Source organism: Nanorana parkeri, unplaced genomic scaffold, assembly GCF_000935625.1.
Source record: "Nanorana parkeri isolate BGI_ZX_2015 unplaced genomic scaffold, ASM93562v1 scaffold147, whole genome shotgun sequence".
In the NCBI taxonomy this organism is placed as follows: domain Eukaryota; kingdom Metazoa; phylum Chordata; class Amphibia; order Anura; family Dicroglossidae; genus Nanorana; species Nanorana parkeri.
This window is the reverse complement of record NW_017306415.1, coordinates 1,550,312-1,570,025: the sequence shown is the minus strand read 5'-3', so window position 1 is coordinate 1,570,025 and position 19,714 is coordinate 1,550,312. Positions and strand designations below refer to the sequence as shown.

The following is a 19,714-nucleotide window of genomic DNA, read 5'->3' as shown; positions in this document are numbered from 1 at the left end:
TTCACTCAGAGCTTGATTTCAGGATGAGGCAAATGGTCATTTCTCAGTCCAATGAGAAAACCTTTATTGGTCACCTTCATAGGATGGAACAGGACAGTATGTATCCCTGTATTCAGGCTGAAAACACAAATGTAATTATTTTCAGAGAGGTAAACAGAGGAGAGTTTTTTAGTTAGTAAAAGGTAATCTCAGGAACCTTTTGGTGTCATTGTGTGAAAAAAACGAATTCTTGGTACAGAATAAAAGATCTCAGGTATTCAATCAACCTTAGTTCAGATTGGCCTATTTTTACATAAGAGTTTCACTTTCTGAATACCTATATGGAAAGAATATGGAGTCTGCCATTGCTGATCTCACCTCCTGAAAACACTAGTTGCCTGCTATCACAACGTTTGACTTTATTCACTACTAAATCACTGACTTGAAACAAGCCAGCTTAAGATGTTTGACTTTCTAATCTAATCTTAGTGGCAGCTAAGCAACTAGAAATCTTAGGGTTTGTATATATGTGATATTGGGTCAGTATTGTTTTTCTCCATATACAAGTCAACGGAAATGCAAAAACGTAGGAGTTGGTCAGAAGCATCTCAAATGCACCTGAAAGCATGCGGCATTTGCCCATGTCCACAAGCCCTTAGACGCAAGACAGCAATGGCAGCCTCCATATTTCCCTCCCTATAGATTTTCATTAAATGAACTTATGAAGGTTAACAAGGTGACCCTTCAGTGGGCAAAAAAAATAGATCCCAAACATACACAGGGATCATTTTGATATCACTTTATGGGGTTACCTCCTCAGGTGGTAAAAACTCAAAACTACAAATGACATCAAGATTTTCTTCACTACATTGCATACGCACGATTATTTAGGTTACCAAAGATGGACCTGTTCAGAATTATATGATGTAAACTATATAGAAAATGTATGGGGGGAAAACAAAATCGTAACCAATCAGATCTTAAACTTTTTACAGTACAGGCTAGAAAATGAAAGCAAACATAGGATTAGTTGCTACAGACATCACGTCTCAACAATTATTACTTAAGATTTAAAGAAGGCAAGCTTGAGCTGATTTGGCTTCGCTCAGTAGTGTTTACAAGAATAGATTTAGGGGAACCAATCACAAACTGGCAATAAAGGAAGTCATTAGAAATATTACAAGTCACAACATGTGCGACTCAGTGGGGCTTCTTCTGAACTTTCGGTTAATTATTTAATTGCCTTTAGACTGCGCAGAACCATGGATGATTATTTTCCCCCAGATTCATCTTTAATGTTATGCTGCTTGTCAGCAGAGAACCACATTTTAGCATTGCAGGCATCAATAGTGCTCTAAATACCAAGAATTGTGTTTATAAATGAATTCCTTTTAGTCACAGGGAAGCTAAAATAATTAAGAATTTTTCTAACCCCCAATTTCACACATTTTCATGCAGCGAAAAGGAGTTTAATATTCTTTTAAACTTAGAAGAATTATGCAAAGGACTATTTCACACTGTGGCCCAGCCATCATACTACATATTTATACATATATATATTTTCTGTATAATCTTTCTTAGAACCTCTCAGCCATCATGAATGATCCATGGGCTCAGCTACATTGGCTATTTCTACATCCTGGCTGTCCATCTCTTCTTGATCCTCTGTTGAGGCTGCTGATTGAATTTTAGGCCTCGCAGCCAATGACGTTGGTAAAGAACCTTCTGCCTTACTGTCTGAAGATACAGGACTTATATTTGCATCCACAGTCACTCCTGAAGGACCGCTTCCAGACTTTGAGGAATTAAATTCTCCTTTTTTTGGAGAGCTATCAGACCCCGTCAATGTCTCTGCATTTTGATCCCGTAAGTGCTTATCCATTGAAGCTTGGATTGAGGAAACCATTTCTTGCAATTTTTTCCGTTGAGCTTCTATTATACTGGGATCAAGTTGCCTGCTATCTCTCATAGTAACTACACCAGGAGCTACTCTGATCAGCTCGCCATCACTAGCTGTTGAAGCAAAGGAAGAAGGATCATATATTGGAGTACTGTTAAAGCTTGCCGTACTGCTAGGCTTCGATGGAGCTCTTGTTCTTTGACTATGTTCTGGACTACCTGAAGCTGTTCCTAGTGAGTGCCCTTTGCCTTGAAAAGCTGTTACATTGTGATGTTGTTCAGACTTCTTTTTCACCACACCACCGCTGCCAAGCTTCATTAGTCCATGTGAGGGACTAGATTCCCGGCTTCTAGAAGATGCTTCGGAGCGCACTTGTGTCAATGCTTCTTTCACCAAATCTTCTACTTCAGGACCAATAGGGAAATGCCCTGCCGCATCCACACAAAGTTCCAACCTGTCTTCAGCAGCGTTGTAGACAAACGTTTTATTAGGCAGGTAAGGAAATGTGCAATGCTTTCCATCCACAACTCCTAAAAAAATATACAAAGAAGAATCATTTAAAACAGTAAGTGCATACTTGCAGGGAAAAAAAGATGGAGGCATCACATGTTTTGGAACATCTGATTCAGCTATATGCTTCATTCTTAATAGATCTTTTGAATGTTATATTTTGAAACGGCAGATGCTTATGTAAGATTCATCTGATTTCATTTTGTTGGCTTTGTTAAAGTGTTATAAGTATATTGTATATTAAAGTCAAAGGATTTTTAAGCCATTTCAAATGCTGATTAAATCATTTTCGATAGATGCGACTTCAGTTGATCCCCTGAGCAATGGCCCTGATATCCTTTTTTCGGGTGGCTTGTTTACCTTGCAGGGTCCTATTGGGTGTTAGTAAGTTGTGTCTCTCCACAAACACACAGGCATAACTAGGCAGGCCACTCCTCCTCTTCCTGCACTCCACACTTACCTCTTTCCTATTCTAAGCTAATAGATGGACAGCTGCTGGAGACTGATCCATCCCATTTGATCTATCCTGTACTGGACTGGAGGTTCAGAGAAGTGGAGCTGAGAGAGTTAGCGCTAGCGAAGGAGCAGTGAAAGAGAAACATTTCACTGGTATGGCTAGCAGGTGAGTGAGTCCTTAGTGCAAACTGATCTTTTAGCAATCCTGTCACTGGCAAGATGTCACCAGCCACTGGATTGTTCATCTGACATGGCCATAATGGGATCACAGCTAGGGAGTCTGAACCAAACCCTTATGTATTTAATAATCATATGATGGACCTTCAATCCGAGTGAAGCTTTCTGTTAGAGCGATCTTCTACCATTTCTCTGCACATAATGTGTAATTACATTACCACCTTTTTGCGTATAGTTCACTCTCTATATCCATGATAGCTTTCACATAATCTAATAGAACAAATGGTGCAAGATCTCATGACCTTGTGACCACTCCTGCGGAAACAGCAAAACAAAAAGTTGTCCTGTTTTGCCCTTTTTACACAAACATTTCCTGCTATTTAGAATATGTGACCAGATACAGACTTTATTTCGGTTAGTTATGAATTGATTTGTGTGGTTGCTGTTTTTTTGTGCTGGATTTGGTGTGGGGACACATTGCGGGCTTCAGCAGACATTTGTATGTGCTGGAACACCAGTGCATCCCTATGCCTTAGGCCAGGTTCACACTGAACGTTTTGTCGCAATAAGCAAAACGCCTGTCGCTCGAAAAAGTACATAAGCTTTTTTTTTTTGGCATATTACAGCTCGTTTTGGCCCCACAGACTAAATAAGAAACACTTGAAAATGCGCGTTTTCTTTGTTTTTTTGTGCATGTTTTACACGGGTTTACCCATTGACATCAATGAGCAGCAATCTGCTCACAAAAACGCACGACTTAAATTATGCACATAAAAGCGCACAAAAACGTGCCTCAAAAATACGTTAAAAAAAGCTGACACCTACCTAGGCGACAGTTTTTTTGTGCGATTTTTGCACATTTTTATGCGTATTTTATGCGCATAAATCAAATCGCACGTTTTTGTGAGCAGATTGTAGCTCATTGATGCTAATGAACAAAACACACGTAAAGACACACAAAAATACAGCAAATGCGTGTTTTCAAGTGTTTTCCATTTAGTCTATGGGGCCATAACAAGCTCCTTTTTTTTTCCAGCGACAGGTGTTTTGCTTATTGTGGCAAAACGCTCAGATGTGAACAGGGCCATATAAATGAATGGGGATTTTTATTGAGTGTTTTCTAGGGCAGAAAAGGCGCTACAAAATGCTCAGTGTGAACCAGGTCTAAAGGTGGAGTGGGCTCCCTCCAGGCATACCTGCAATAACGTATCCTTTGATATATATGGTCCAGGATGGAGGCTCCCATAGATTAGAGTTAGGACCACACTACACACAGGAGCATTGAAGAGGCAGTGTGTGGCCTCCACATATTTTGCAAAAGTTGTGCAACTAAAACCGCTGTTTTTAAACGCATATTGTTAGACAGTGTCATTCGTTTTTCATGCAGGTTAGCTGGTAGGTGTGCTGGGAAACTTCTTTGTTTCCACAGACTTTATTTATTTAGGTACCTAAGCAATACTTGTTTCCAGAACAATCACAGAATGCAGCCCTAATATTATTTTAGAAATATTAAAACCCTTCTTTTAATGGTATTACCAGGATAGATGATAGATAGATAGATAGATAGATAGATAGATAGATAGATAGATAGATAAACTGCATTCTGTTAATAAATCTAGTATTCAGTGCATCAGTTTGTTTGTTTTTATTTCAAACATCATCATTATTTATGTGTTTTATCACATTTACATGCAGACCTGGTTCTCTAGCATAAGTGACAGCGACATGGATTGGGAAAAACAAATACTGCAAGGGATGCTTTCAATGGTTGCCTTTCATTCTCATAGTTTAAATCCCCTTTACAAATAAAAAAAGTTTCTGCAACTACTCGAGCGTTCCTGGCAGTGTTTTAGGTGTCTAGTTGGTTCCACCCTTTGTTACCCTCACTTTTGGTGCATGTCATTGCTGACCTCCTCCTGAAATCTTAGCTGCCTCTGGCTTTAAAGCCAAGCTTGTTAAATAGCTAAATAGACAATTAAAATAGTTACAGGTAAATGGTTTTACCTGGAAGGATGTGTCATTTTCATAAGCAAGTCCTGTGATCCAGCACTCCTGCAAACAGACCAGCCATGTCTTGGACCTTACAGCGGACTACCCTGCAATTAAGCAATAAAGTCTGGGCCAAGAAGCACAACAGCCACACACTGATGACATCATCACTGTGGTCTCCATTACATGATAAGCTGAAAGCACCTTACAAAGCAATAGTGAACCAATGACTTAGTGTGAAGGGAATCATAGAAGGCTGATTTCACAACCGATTCAGGTACCTATGCTAGTTCTATAGAATAAAAAATGATAAATACATAACTGGATTTTTTTTAATGTCTGAAACTCAGTTTTAATACTTGGATTTTCTGATTTTAACATGTATGCAGCAAGTAAGGGCAGAACTCCAGGTTTGCACACTTGTTTCAGGTCAGCAGTAACTTAGAAAGCATTGAAGCCAAAGGCAAAAGGAAGACAGCTAGGCAACCAGCAGTTTCAGAAGCAAGTCATCAATGACATGTCTGAGTTCTCCTTTAACAATGATGAGCAGGATCCAGAAACATTAATAAACCTCAATGACAATTTTTTTCATGTTATACAATATAGAACATTGTAAGAAATAAGACCACTGTACCCATGTTTTTCTTCATAATATTGTAAAAGACACCTCCCTGCTGGAACAGATGTGGGAGTCCTTTAGCATAAGACCAAACGTCTTCCCCTGCAAGAAAAAAAAATATATATACATACAAAAATGAGTAACAGCACCAACACAGTGACCTGCATATTCACACTACCAAGCTATGGCTATGTGGATATAGCATTTAAAATGCAATCTTAACTAAAAAAAAAAAAAAAAAAGAACACTACAACTGATATGAAATGATGTTTACAATTCACTGTATTTCACTTATTTACCCGCCCAATCAGGCCTCCGTACAAAGTGGGAATATATAGTACATGTCCAAGGAGTAGGATCACATATTTGGATAGTCATTCTCTTCATGCAGAAATATTGTTTCGATGATCTGACCCAGTATATCACCATGCAATTATCTAGACAGTTTTGGATGCATTTCTTTCATCAAATGACCAATTATTCAAAAGGGTCATTTGAGAGAGTAAGGCCATTAAAAAAATTACAAAGAGATGTTTGAGCACAACACACACTGCACAATTTTACATGCTACATTTGAATTCGAACAGACTTCTGCTGGTCACTCATATGTAATATTAGAAAAACTCATCTTTATCCCGCTGGTTCTGGCAATACCAAGGACCAAGTCAGAAGTGGCAGCAGCTTCACCAATCTCCACCCGAACCTCTCTAGTGCCCCCCAAGTCAAATGCCCTATACTGTTATAACAGATGTACACTATATTGCCAAAAGTATTGGGGAACCCCCCCCAATCATTGGATTCAGGTGTTCCAATAACCTCCATGGCAACACGGTGTATAAAATCAAGCACCTAGGCATGCAGACGCTTCTACAAACATTTGTGGAAGAATGGGTCACTCTCAGGAGCTCAGTGAATTCAAGCGTGGTACCGTGATAGGTTGCCACCTGTGTAATAAGTCCATCCGTGAAATTTCCTTGCTACTAAATATTCCCCAGTCAACCGTTAGCGGTATTATAACAAAGTGGATGCAACTGGGAACAACAGCAACTCAGCCACAAAGTGGTAGGCCACATAAAATGACAGAGCGGGGTCAGCGCATGCTGAAGCGCACAGTGTGCAGAAGTCGCCAACTGTCTGCAGAGTCAATAGCTACAGACCTCCAAACTTCGTGTGGCCTTCCGATTGGCACAACAACAGTGTGTAGAGGGCTTCTTGGAATGGGTTTCCATTGCCGAGCAGCTGCATCCAAGCCTTACATCACCAAGTTCAATGCAAAGTGTTGGATGCAGTGGTGTAAAGCACGCCGCCACTGGACTCTAGAGAAGTGGAGACATGGTCTCTGGAGTGACGAATCGCGCTTTTCTGTCTGGAAATCCGATGGACGTGTCTGGTTTTGGCGGTTGCCAGGAGAACGGTACTTGCCTGACTGCATTTAGCCAAGTGTAAATTTTGGTAGAGGGGAGATTATGGAGTGGGGTTGTTTTTCAGGGGTTGGCCTTGGCTCCTTAGTTCCAGTGAAAGGAACTCTTAAGGCATCAGCATACCAAGACATTTTGGATAATTTCATGCTCCCAACTTTGTGGGAACAGTTTGGGGATGGTCCCTTCCTGTTCCAACATGACTGCGCACCAGTGCACAAAGCAAGGTCCATAAAGACATGGATGAGCGAGTTTGGGGTGGAGGAACTTGACTGGCCTGCACAGAGTCCTGACCTCAACTAGATCACCTTTGGGATGAATTAGAGTGGAAACTGCAAGCCCAGCCTTCTCGTCCAACATCAGTACCTGACCTCACAAATGCGCTTCTGGAAGAATGGTCAAACATTCCCATAGACGCACTCCTAAACCTTGTGGACACCTTCCCAGAAGAGTTGAAGCTGTTATAGCTGCAAAAGGGTGGGCCAACTCAATATTGAACCCTACGGACTAAGCCTGGTATGCCATTAAAGTTCATGCGCGTGTAAAGGCAGGTGTCCCAATACTTTTGGCAAAGTAGTGTATATGACTTCACTGTATGCACTAAAACTATTTCTCATCTACCACAGGAAATTACTCTATAGAAATATATAACACACAGGAGGGTGCCAGGCCAGGTTCACACCATTTTCCAGACCAGAGCGATTTTACCCCTTTTTTTTGCTTAAAATGGGATTACAGGTGCGGTTCCAGTGCTTTCCAATGTGCTCGCATGTGTTCCAGACCAGAGAAAACGAGACAAGCAATATTTTTCTGGTCTGGACCGGAACAGACCGCACTGGTGTGAACAGCCCAGAAATACCATAGGGATACATTGGGATGTTTTTTTGGTCCAGGAAAAAACTGTTCTGGTCTGGACATGATCCGGGCATCGTGTGAACAAGCCCTTAAAGCAGACTTTGTCCAAGCCCCCTCTTCTTCACAAAACACCTATTAGGGTGCATTCAGTCCACATCGAGATCATCTCCAGACCAGATTGTTTCCGGACCCAAAATGCATCCTAATGTATCCGTATGCTATTTATGGTCATATTATTGAAAAAGTTGACAACTTTTTCAATAATCGATTATGTCAATTAGTTGTTGCAGCCCTAACTGGAACTGCTCCTTAACTAAGATGGCAGAATGGAACAGGGCATGGAAAATCCATAATGGGGAAAAGATCAGCTGTGGGGAGCCTACAGGGGCCACAAACATGTTTTTATAGGAGTGGGCAAGGTCTTGGTGCATCATACCCTGCTATAAAATGAATGTTCCCAACCCTGATAACACATTTTCTGCAGTAGCTCATCCAACTGAAGTAGTAAAATACAAATATCACACCACCAGAGATTGTGAGAGATGTGACCATTTAAGTAAATTACCTCTACAGCCGCTACCAAAAATTACAACATCAGTTTTGGGTTGACTGATGCTTTGGGGTTTTAGAGAATACATTCTTTTATTGCTAACCAAAGAAAGTTAAGTGCCAGCTGTAGTTTCTTAGGTGCATTGACTACCCAGCTCTTGACGTTTCCTCAGGCCTAGAAATACAGCCGCCACTTTGCAGACAAACCTCAGAACTTTATTAGAACAGTATAAAAGGAAAAACAGATCTGCAATTCCACTGAGACTTTACCTAGGGCTCTTAAAGTGCACGCAGAAAGATATAATTATTTAATGTAATAATACTGGGAGATGAAGGCAGATAATGCACATTGTATTGATGGATTACTCTACATAAAACTGTACAGTCATCATCAAGACTTTTAATGTGGTTGAGTTCTTAGACACTTGCGGAATCTGTACTGTGGTTTTTGCTGACTATTACACAGAAATATCTAACTACATACAGGCGTGGAGATAACAGTTTTACTCGACATACTGATATTCATTATGATGAGAACTGGTGAGGAGTGGCCCTAAATAATAGTACATTAAAATGTGTGCTATGAAACAGCCCACTAATCAGATACAATGACCTATTTGACCGATATGTCTGTTGCTGTCATTTTGAAATATCAGCTTTAGTATTTTGGTACACAGTTATGTGGAGAGTTTCTGTCTCCAATCAGAAGTACTAAGGTCATAAATGTTCTAATGCAAAAGCAGCATGAAAGTAAAAAGCAACTTCTTCATTGTTTTCAAACACAGTCATCTTCAATGGATCCCTTTAAAGCATCATATGAAAAAAAATGTAATTAATTGCACCCTGAAAAAAAGTATATTCAGCTGTCCTGCCGCCAATCTATGCTCTGTTCATGCTGCACAAGAATCTTTTGCAACCTACACACGTCCAGTTGCGTCACTTGCCTTGTATGCTAATGTGTGCTGTGGAACTTCCTGCGAGCGCCTATGTCCCTATTGTATCCTGTAATGATGTAGGAGCTTGCAGAAGGAACCACAGCGCATGGTGGGGATACAGGCATCCAACATTCATGGAAGTGTCAGATATGAAGATTCTGCCAGAGGCTGTAGCTTTTCAAGATCTTAGGAACAGACAAAGGAACAGGCGACTATTAAAGCAGAAATGAAAATGGAAGGTGCACTCCTTTAACCTCTTGCCGTCCGCCCGTAGTAAAAAAACGGACGGAACTGCTGCATTTGCGGGTTGCTCGCACGCGCCCCCTGTTTGCTATTATATAGGGGGATTGTTATATAATAGCAATAACAATAAGTGCAAAAAAAAAAGTAACATAAAAAAAAGGGGAAAAAAACCCCCAAAATGTTTAACCCCCCCACCCCCACGTTTACGCGCCTATAAACGTAAATACGCGTCCGGTCAGAGGAAATTTTCATCTGGCCGTAAGTTCCAATATCGGGGAAGGTATCGGAGCATTTGGGTATACTCTGTATCGGCACTGATACTAGTATCGGTGCTCCCCTAATCAAAACATATTTGGACTGTGCTAAATAGCGCTACTCACTGGTCAGCGCAGTCATCTGACCACGTTGACCAATGAGTGCTTGCAATTTGCGAGCGAAATTCAAAATGCATAGGTAAGGACTGCGCTGGACAGCAGTACGGGGGACAGATAGTACACCCATACTGGCGGAGGGGAGGGATTGTTCACAGAGCCGTGCAGGTCCCAGCCGCACCGGGCACAGCAGATCTTGGGACCGGCAGCGGCAGTGACAGCTGCTTCTAATACAAGCGATCGGGCATCTCTAGAGACGCCCGATCGCTTGGATGTAAAGCTACTCGACGGGCTCCGGCGTCCTCTCGTCACAGACGAGAGGACGAGCAGATTTTTCAAGCCCTGAACATAGGTATTCATTTTTTTCATCTAGGATCATGAGGTTATCTGGGACTTTGATATAAAAATGCACAGCCACAAGTCTGCTGCACCATAAGAGTCAAAGATTACCAAACTAACAAGTCTGCTGCACCATAAGAGTCAAACATTACCAAACTAACAAGTCTGCTGCACCATAAGAGTCAACCATTACCAAACTAACAAGTCTGCTGCACCATAAAAGTCAACCATTACCAAACTAACAAGTCTGCTGCACCATAAGAGTCAACCATTACCAAACTAACAAAGTCTGCTGCACCATAAGAGTCAAAGATTACCAAACTAACAAGTCTGCTGCACCATAAGAGTCAAACATTACCGAACTTACAAGTCTGCTGCACCATAAGAGTCAAACATTACCAAACTAAAATTTGTGTACAATGTGAAGAGTCAGCAGACGCTTGCGAGCACTCTACGTATTTTCCTAGTCTTATGTAACACGCTGCACAAAGAAACTTCATAACATCTGCATAATAAACTAAAGCCAAGAGCTCTTAATGTACTACAAGCATAAAAACCGAGGACAGCCAGCATTTCTGTGCTCTTCTATGATCTGCTAAAGGGAAAAGGAGGCCGCCCAAATCTTCCTCGGCAGCGGACGGCCCAATCTAGCTATGATTCTACCACACATGGCCACAGCAGAATCTGACAGATGTGAACAATCCAGGAGGGTTCTGACCACGTGGGATGAGAGCAGTGTTACAAAGGCTAAATAAACAGCACAATATAACCCTCAATCATCCTTCAAGGAGCAGAAAAGCAACGACAACACATTTCAACTTATTAGACCAGGACTATATACTTGAAAAAGTTTTGGTTTTACTCCAAGTTATAGAAGGTACTAGTTCTGCCTTCCGTTGTCATGTGTTAGCAGTTCACACCAGTCCACTGTGTTGTGTTGCACTGAAAAAAAGTAGGGCCTGCTCTACTTTTTTTCTTCAGTGGAGGGCAGCGCAATGCAACGGACTGGTGTGAACTGCTCCCAGTCACAGCCATTCATTTTCAGATGTCCTTGCGTTGGCATCCGTTAAAACAAAACAAAGCCAACGGATATGGTGTGAATGAGGCCTTCAGCTGTGCTCCCCTGCAGCCAGGATACTACGCAATGCTACTAGGTAATGGGGGGCCCATGGTGCCCCGTGGCAGTGCCCAGGCCTAGCAAACACTATGTCAGAGCACTGTCCCCTGACCCAAGGAATGACCTCACCATTCACCCAAGTCACCAACAATGCTGACTTCATTGCTGGCTGCAGAGGAGAAAGGTGCTGCAAGAGAGCACAGACCAGGTATGTCGAAGGGGGTCATGGGGGATTTCCTCTACAGAGACACTCTCACACTCCCCTCCACAGGCATGGTGACAGTTTCTCTTTAAGGGTGTGTATAGCAAAACGAATCTGTGCACCTTTCAGTATCTTATTAGTTACATAACATTATACTTGTTAAGCAAAGTCTGAAAATTTTGCAAAGCAGAGAAACTGATTTTTGATTGTGGTTTTAAAGGGTATTTCCCACAAAACAGTCAGCCCCATTCAATACTAAGCCCGCCGATGAAGCAAGACTGAGGGGTAAGTAAAACTATCAGCTTTAGTGTATAACCTGTCTATTTCAGCTCATTAACAGACACAAAAATACGCTAGGTGCAATCCAAAGCGCAGAAAGTTTAAAATAAAGGCAACAAAGCCCTTGTGCACAGAAGCCATTTATTTCATGGGGATATTGAGTGGGGGACTCAGAGTGGTTCCTGATTATATACAGGCTAGAGGCTTCATTAAAAAAAAAAAAAGTTATAATTTGTTTAATACAGTCATTTTCAGATACCATTACAGTATTAAAAAACTAGGGAGAAAAAAAAAATAAAAAAAAAAACACACCTGACAGTCTATAAGAAAACAGAGGGTTTTGTACCAAATCTTTAACAAATACACTGAGTGTGTGTGTTAGATATACAAATTTGCCATTGAGTTATTGCCAAGTTAACTGAACCAAATTTGCTAAACTTAGCCTGACCATCATTGACTTTTAAGCCTGTAAGGGTTAATAAACAATGCAATAAAGCATGCATGGTCAGCAGGAGCATAATCAGGAAGAAAATAATGACAGGCTGTGTTTGTGTGTGGTAGAAACAGTCACCAGGCAGTTGCGATAATGCATGGTGACTGCTTGTAATATACACAAGTGAGCCTTCACATACACATTTACTCATGATCACCTTCGTGGCAGTTTTCTGAGAAGCATGCAAGTGTACATGCAAGCAACAATGGCCCATACGCTTTCCTGTGCTTTACCTCTGAATATCCAGTTACACTATAAGAACTGGACAAATATTGATATATCTTTTGCAGCTAAACAAGCTAATGCTGCTGCGAGTGAAAATAGGGCTATACTATTCAAGTCGCTGACCTGTAACAAGTATGAAGATCAGGAAAGCCATTATGAAGCAACATATCCTTATCTTTATGCTTGCTCAATGTCAGTTACACTACTAAGGCAAAGGATCAATATAACAGCCAGGTAACTAGCATTTTCAGGACGGGCTAGCACAGGGCTGGACAAATCCTAGGAGCCAGGGCTCCTTATAAATTACAGCTGGCACCTAACCTCTGAGTTTTTCTCTAGTTGTTGTCTATGGAGCTGGCTCCTAAAACATTTCCTGGGTTGGACAGACTGGCTTGTGAATTAAATATTAATTTGTCCACCTCTGGGCTAGCATTTGTAACATCTATGTTTCCTAAAACAACAACAGGTTTCTTTAAGATTAAGCCTGACCGGACATACAAAATGACCCAAGGTAATAACATTGCTGAAGTGCAAACATTCCATGATGCCAAAAATTACATTTGTACTGGTCCCAATCCCTATACCCAGCTGTCAAACTCTAGATTTGGCCTCACCCCTGGCATTCAACTGTCAAATGCCACAGCACCTTGTAACGGCCTTGTCTTCCACCATTCCCTGACTGGAGTGCCAGAAAAAGATCCAGACTAGCAGCTCTGAACAGGTATAGCTTCTCTGCTCCATAGCCAACACGTGGCACGAGTCAGGAAACAGCAGCTTCCATGAGAACTTATCACACAGGTGTTTGGCTATGCGATAGATTATGTGCAAAGTTGTATTAAGAACTTGCATACATATTTTTTAATAATGAATTCAGATGAAACAAATAAACATTGTCCGACAAAGTATTCCTTTAAATACTTTGCTCAATACTTTCATCAAGCACTTACAGTCATCATGTTTCTGAACAGCTGGCTCCAACTCTCTCAGTTCCACTTCCCTAAACGTCATCTCCTACCTGGATATCCTTAGAATAGCAATGTGGTTACATTCAGCTAAGGGGCTTGCCTCTGGTCAAAATTAGCTTCATGCAGGTATCCAAGTTTTAGGGGCTACCATGGCACCCCAACATTCAAAGTCTCAGGAACTGCCTAGACTATACCTTTAAAGGGCTTTAAGGGCTAGTTCACACCAAGCGCGGAGCAGAGCAGTTACAGAACGCTTCAAAAATGCCTCCAATGTATTCCAATGGTATTTTGGGCTCTAGTTCACACCGCAGCGTTCAGTTCCAGAGCATGTGGGAAAAATGCAGCATGCCCTATTTTTTCTGCTCTGGAAAACACCAAAATGGATGCAAACGCATCAAACCGCATGCAAACGCCCTGGAACGCACTGCAATCCCATTTTAAGCTAAAAAAAAAAAAATTCAAACTGCCTGGAACGCGTCAAGAAGTACTGCACTACATATGCAGAAACTCTTGCAGATCTGATCCGGATTTGGTGTGAACAAGCCCTGAAAGATGTCCAAGTCACTTACTTGGCACAAATCATGAAAGTCAGGATTCCTTGTTTGCAAACCTGTTCTGGCTCAGTGACTCAAAGCTGTGAAATGTCAAAATGGGCAATTCCAATCATTCTGCACTTGAATGCTTTAAACAGTGGAGCCTTACCTATCAGAGACCTCCATATGTTCTGAAATTTAGTTTTATTCTCTCCCTCACAGAGCAAACGCGTCAGCTGTAGGATCTCTATACGGCTGTCTAATCTCCTGCGTCAGCTCAGTGCAATAAAGCAGACACTGTCAGGGCCAGTTCACACCAATTACATGTGCCATAGACAATTGAAGTCAACGGCACTGCATCCAGCCCCTCCCCCCCCCGCAGTGTAATCGGATGCATGGCAGAACATTGCCTGCGTTCCGGCCCAGTGTGAGTGCAAAAAATGCTGCAAGCATTTTTTTTGCATTCACACTGGACCGGAACACAGGCAATGTTTTGCCACACGTCCGATCGCACTGCCGGCTAGGGGCATGGCCCCGCCACACAACAAAGGGGGGAGTTTAGTGTGCGATTACAGTGCGTTCCAGCAGCTACCGCTCTGGAATGCACCGCAATTGGTGTGAACTGACCCTTAAGTGTGATGTAACAAGAAATATGCTTAAGATTAAGTTAGAGAAGTAAACATTTTTATTACACAGCTTTGCCCTGAGTCAGCAGCCAGTAAGTATGTGACTTTCAGCACTGAGCAGTGACAGGCTACTAGACAACCTGTGCAGGAGCTTTAACCCCTTCATGACTGAGGCCTTTTTTTCATTTTTTGCACCCATGTTATATTCGCACATTTTAGGCCTGAAAATGACTTAAAAACCCCAACATTATATATTTTCTGAATGCCAAGACCCTATAGAATAAAATGGTGGTAGTTGCAAATGTTTATGTTGCGCAATATTAGCGCAAATCCTTATTAAACCCCAACATTTAGTAAAAAATGTAATTAAATGCCCCAAAACACAACAAAATACCCATTTCTGTGATAATTCTGTAATTATAATATAAAAGATGAGGTTACAACGAGTAAAACGATACCCAACATGCCCAGGTTACAAATTGCGTGCGTCCCTGAAACGGCGAAAAACTGCAGTAGCCCAAAAAGTCCATAGAAGACGCTTTAAAAGCCCCAACAGGTCATCAATTTAGAGATACCCCAAAATACTGGCCCTAGAATTATTGCTCTCACTCTGGCGTGCGCGGCGATACCCAACATGTGTAGCGCGTTTGTCGTTTTCATACGTAGGAGCACCCGACGCGTGTTTACGTGGCGACGCGCGTGCTCACGGGGGAGTGGACTTTTAAACATTTTTTGATTATTATTAGATTCAGCCCCGATGCTGGCGACGTACACTGTACGTCGTCAGTCACGAAGGGGTTAAGGTGCCCATACACCTTACAACCATCACAAGACTTTTGTCTTGCGTTGGTTGTAAGCTAATGAAAAGCTCGTACGGATCTGCACACCGGCCCGTTCGGCAGTTGTCGAACAAACAGGCCACTAACCCGCCGAGAATCGTACGTTTTTTTCAAGCCTGCTTGTTCGACGGAAGACGTGCGACCGTACAGTAGAAACGGTTGCACGCCTTCCATACACTTTGCGATTATCGTACGATCGCAGGATTTTCCGTGATTCTCGTACGATAATCGTACAGTGTATGGGCACCTTTACAATCATTCTTCTGCTCCGAGAGGGACAGAATGCATGTGAATAACGATACACAGATGTCCCTGAGGAGGTAATCCCGAATTATAACAATTTCAGAGAGGAGATTCATTTTCTTACAAATGCCTATTCCCGACTATAACTTTTTAAAAACAGACTAGACATCAGAGCCTAAAACGTTTCCACAGTACCATTTACACCTATACACACTCCTTCCAGAGGAGTTGCCCTTTAAAATGGAATTTTAAAAACTGTACACATGAGCCTCCAAATACAGAAGGGGAAAATCTACAGGAAGCAAATGTATATTAAAAGAAAACAAATATGGAAAACTGAAAAGAAAAAAAAAAAAAGTTGTCTACAGAAGTATCAAGTGAGGTTGTTTTCTTACCCATAAGGGTTGCCAGTAAACACAAGGAGTACATCTCTTTGTCAATTTGGTCTTGAAGCTCCTTTGAAACTGCTTTTGTAGACACGGCAGAATCCTCATCGGAAACAGCATGACTGGAATGCGATGGCATCTGTTGGACAGGTTTGTCTTTGGCTTTTAAAATCTCAACTGTAACTCTGTCACCATGTTGTAACGGCACAGGCTCATTTTCAAAGCCATCCTTGGGTGGCAGAAGCTCTTTTGGGGGAAACCCATAGCGAATGCACTGTAAATAAGGTGTAATGTCTAACTCTTTGGCTATTCCCTCTTGAAGCTCAGAAAATGTCGTTGAGAATTTTAAGGTGAGCATTGCCTGGCGTCCATCATTGGTTGTAATACGGATTTTCTTCTCTTTAGAAGAGGTTGGTGAGTAAGGTGCTTTTGTGGGAGTTGAAGGACCAGATGATGGGCCATCTTTCATAGCCCCAGGGGAGGAGGATCTAACTGGTCCTTTCTGTTCTTGTTTTATCTGGTCCGATTTGCGTTTCTGCATCACTGATGCCTGTTCTGTAATGTTTTGCTGGAGCTTTCTTTCCGCTTTACTCATATTTAATTCCTCTTTGTGCAGAGTTTTGGCTTTCTGACCAGTGAGAATGATTTTTGTCGGTAAGTGTGAATCAGAGTCCTCCTCTGGTTTAATATCTTCCATCCTCTGCACATGAGCTCCATCTATGGACACCGGAGTGTAGTCATCAGGGTTCCTTTTGGCAGTCTGATGTAATATGGTGTTTACAACTTTCTGCACAAGGATTTCACTGCCAAATTCGCCTGGGAAATGCTTGGTCACCAGTTTCATTGCAACGTCATACACATTGCTGTTCAAGGCTGTATCACTTTCATACTGGAACCAGTATACAGTTTCTCTCACTACTCTTCCACCCCACTCCAAAGTGATGGGAAATGCTTCAGGTAAGTTATCATACTCTTTACCATCCCAGTAATGCTTAAATCCACAGCCACATTTGCCTCCATAAGACCTGGTGTTAGTTCTGTCACCATCCAAATAAACTATGGAGGCATCACTTCTCACCCTGCGGACTGAATTACCACGGCACCAATTGCAACTGGTTAGGTTGCTCAAGTTAAAATCCGGTACTAACACATCATTTACTGCGTCGTAGGAACAAACTATGTTATTAAGTGGGAAACTGTAGTTTTTATCTGGCTTCAACTGACCATGGGTAGATTTTGCCAGGTTATATAACTTCCCTCCCGGGGCCAACCACTCTGGAGCGACCAGGAGCTCTGACAAAGCACCACAGATGAGGCATTTGTGAAGGCGATTTTCAGACACTGCCTTCTTGGCAGCCGCAGTCACTTCTTCAGGCTGAACGCCTATAACTCCAGTTCTTCTATAAAAGTATTGATGCACATCTGCTACTAAGCTGGGATGGATGCCATGCTTATGCATGAACACTTCCTCCATGGCAGCAACCAACCTTAGCAAGTATTTGTCTTGCAGACTTCTGTCTCCTCCAATAACGCAACTGCCATCGTCTTCTAGTTTAATGTACTTTCTTAATAAATCCTGTGGAACTCCCCAGGCCTTGGGAAGTAATTTTAAGGGCAATTTTGGCAATGAGGAGCCTTTGATGCCCACTAAAGGTATGTAATGATTGCGACCTGAGCTACTCCAGGCTATGCATATTGGCTTATGGAGCTGTCCATCTTTGCCTTTACAGCTCTCCACTGGTATCAAACCAGGAAGAAAGGTAGCGGAGTAATCCCCGGAACTTCTCATGCCGCTTAAGGAATCCAGCAAGACAATAGGACGGTGAAGGACATTCGCAAGCCCAAATATGTGAATGTTTCTCAGACCCAGGGGTACGCCTTCAGGTGGAACAAACAAAGGGTCGCATTCGTTAATGATGTCTTCCCATTCCGCTGCATCAATAAAGTCATGGAATAGGGCCTTGTATCTATCCAAGTTCTCTTTCAAGTGCTTCTTTAGGTTCTCACGCAAGGCATGCCAAAAAAGTTCTCTTCCCACAAGGGCCCGTGACACGGCATGCACCAAGCAGTGGCCATCTCCATCCACGTGGACAGGTATCAGCGACTCTTGGTTGTTGTTGGCCTTATTGATGTCGTCCAGGGTGTCATGCAGGTACAGCAGGCTACCTGAGCGGTCCTTACCGTAGCCCACCGTATCTATATGCTCAGGCTCAATAAGGAAGGCCCGGTCCCCCAACAAGGAGCAGTCAAACACATCCCCCTGGTTCATCTCCCTCAGCAGCTTGGCCTTGCCAGTCTGCTTGTCCATGCCATAGCGGGCCAGTATGGGGGAGAGCAGCTTGCAGTGGTAGTTGGACAGCCCCATGACTTTCACCATATCTGTGGTGGTGTTCCTGCGAGGGGGCCCGGCCACACCGAGCAGGGCGTTCCTCAGCAGGTTGTGCAGCACCACGTCCGGTTCCGTGACCTCCTCCACCTCCAGCAGCTGCCTCTGCTCGTGTCTCTGGCCACAGTCCGTGCACTCGATGCTGGTTGAGCCCTGAGCCGGGAAGAAGAGCCTGGCCCGGCACTGGAGATCCGGACAAGTGCCGGAGAAAATGCGCCTATCCCCCCTCCTCCTCCTCTGCTGCGCCTGGGCTGGGGACTGGGGAGGCTGAGACATGGCGCCGACAGTCACCGTCCTCTCATCCTCAGTCACCACAACAACAACAACAACAACAGCCGCATCAGCAGCGCTCGCTGCAGCCGGTCTCCAATGCGGAAGCACAACCCCCGCTCGCCGCCACCTGCAGCTCCGCCCCCTCCTGCTTGCTCACAGCCGATGACAGACGTAACTGCCCCTTTCCATCAAACCACACCCCGTTTTGAACCGGGGGTTGATGGGAAATGTAGTTCGCACAGCGCAATGTTCCACTTTTAACAATGTGCTGAAAAACTATATGTCCGTCATGCACCGCGAGGCACATACGGAAGTGGAAGGTCGCGTTGCCCAGAGGATGCTAAGCAATGTGGCGCTGTTGATAGGCTGGCAGAGAACTGTATGACAGCTAGGGGGTGGGGCTGAGCACTTCCTGTTTTCTTGAGGTTAGGCTGTGTCATCTACAGGTGCCTTGTATGTAGAGAGGGATTACTAGGAGGATTGTATGCACGGTGTTCGGTGCTGTGGATATGGAGAGGGCTGTAATATGAAGAGAGGCTCAGAACAAGAGAAGACAGCCTGACATTAGACAGACAGAATCTGGAGCAGCTGTGCATGGCAACCAATCAGGATCTCTGCTTCATTTTAAAATATTAACTGCACACACTGAAGATAGAAGCTGATTGGTTGCTATGGGCAACTGCTCCAGTTTCTGTCTACTCCAGCTTTGATATATTGCCCCCATAGTATATAAAACTAAATACTGAGCATCCTCTATCTGTGGAGCATATCTGGGGCCTCCAGGTCTAAGTCTGTGTCGGCTGCGAC

The 19,714-nt window shown here is 43.0% G+C and overlaps 1 protein-coding gene across 1 annotated transcript; it reads right to left on the bottom strand.

Annotated features, from left to right (window-relative positions):
- Positions 1-1,439: 1,439 nt before the first annotated feature.
- VCPIP1 (valosin containing protein interacting protein 1) lies at positions 1,440-18,991 on the bottom strand. The gene is made up of 3 exons (XM_018554217.1): positions 16,258-18,991; positions 5,646-5,732; positions 1,440-2,409 (listed from the first exon to the last, which is right to left on the bottom strand). Exons 1-3 carry the CDS (start codon positions 18,908-18,910, stop codon positions 1,574-1,576), a joined length of 3,576 nt encoding a protein of 1,191 aa, XP_018409719.1. The 5' UTR covers positions 18,911-18,991; the 3' UTR covers positions 1,440-1,573.
- Positions 18,992-19,714: the final 723 nt, after the last annotated feature.

Coding starts and splice junctions, on each gene's coding strand:
- VCPIP1 (XM_018554217.1), bottom strand. CDS start 18,910: ATGTCTCAGCCTCCCCAGTCCCCAGCCCAGGCGCAGCAGAGGAGGAGG. Junction 5,733..16,257: donor TTTACTGGCAACCCTTATGG/GTAAGAAAACAA, acceptor TTTTTCTTGCAG/GGGAAGACGTTTGGTCTTAT. Junction 2,410..5,645: donor TATTATGAAGAAAAACATGG/GTACAGTGGTCT, acceptor ATATTTTTTTAG/GAGTTGTGGATGGAAAGCAT.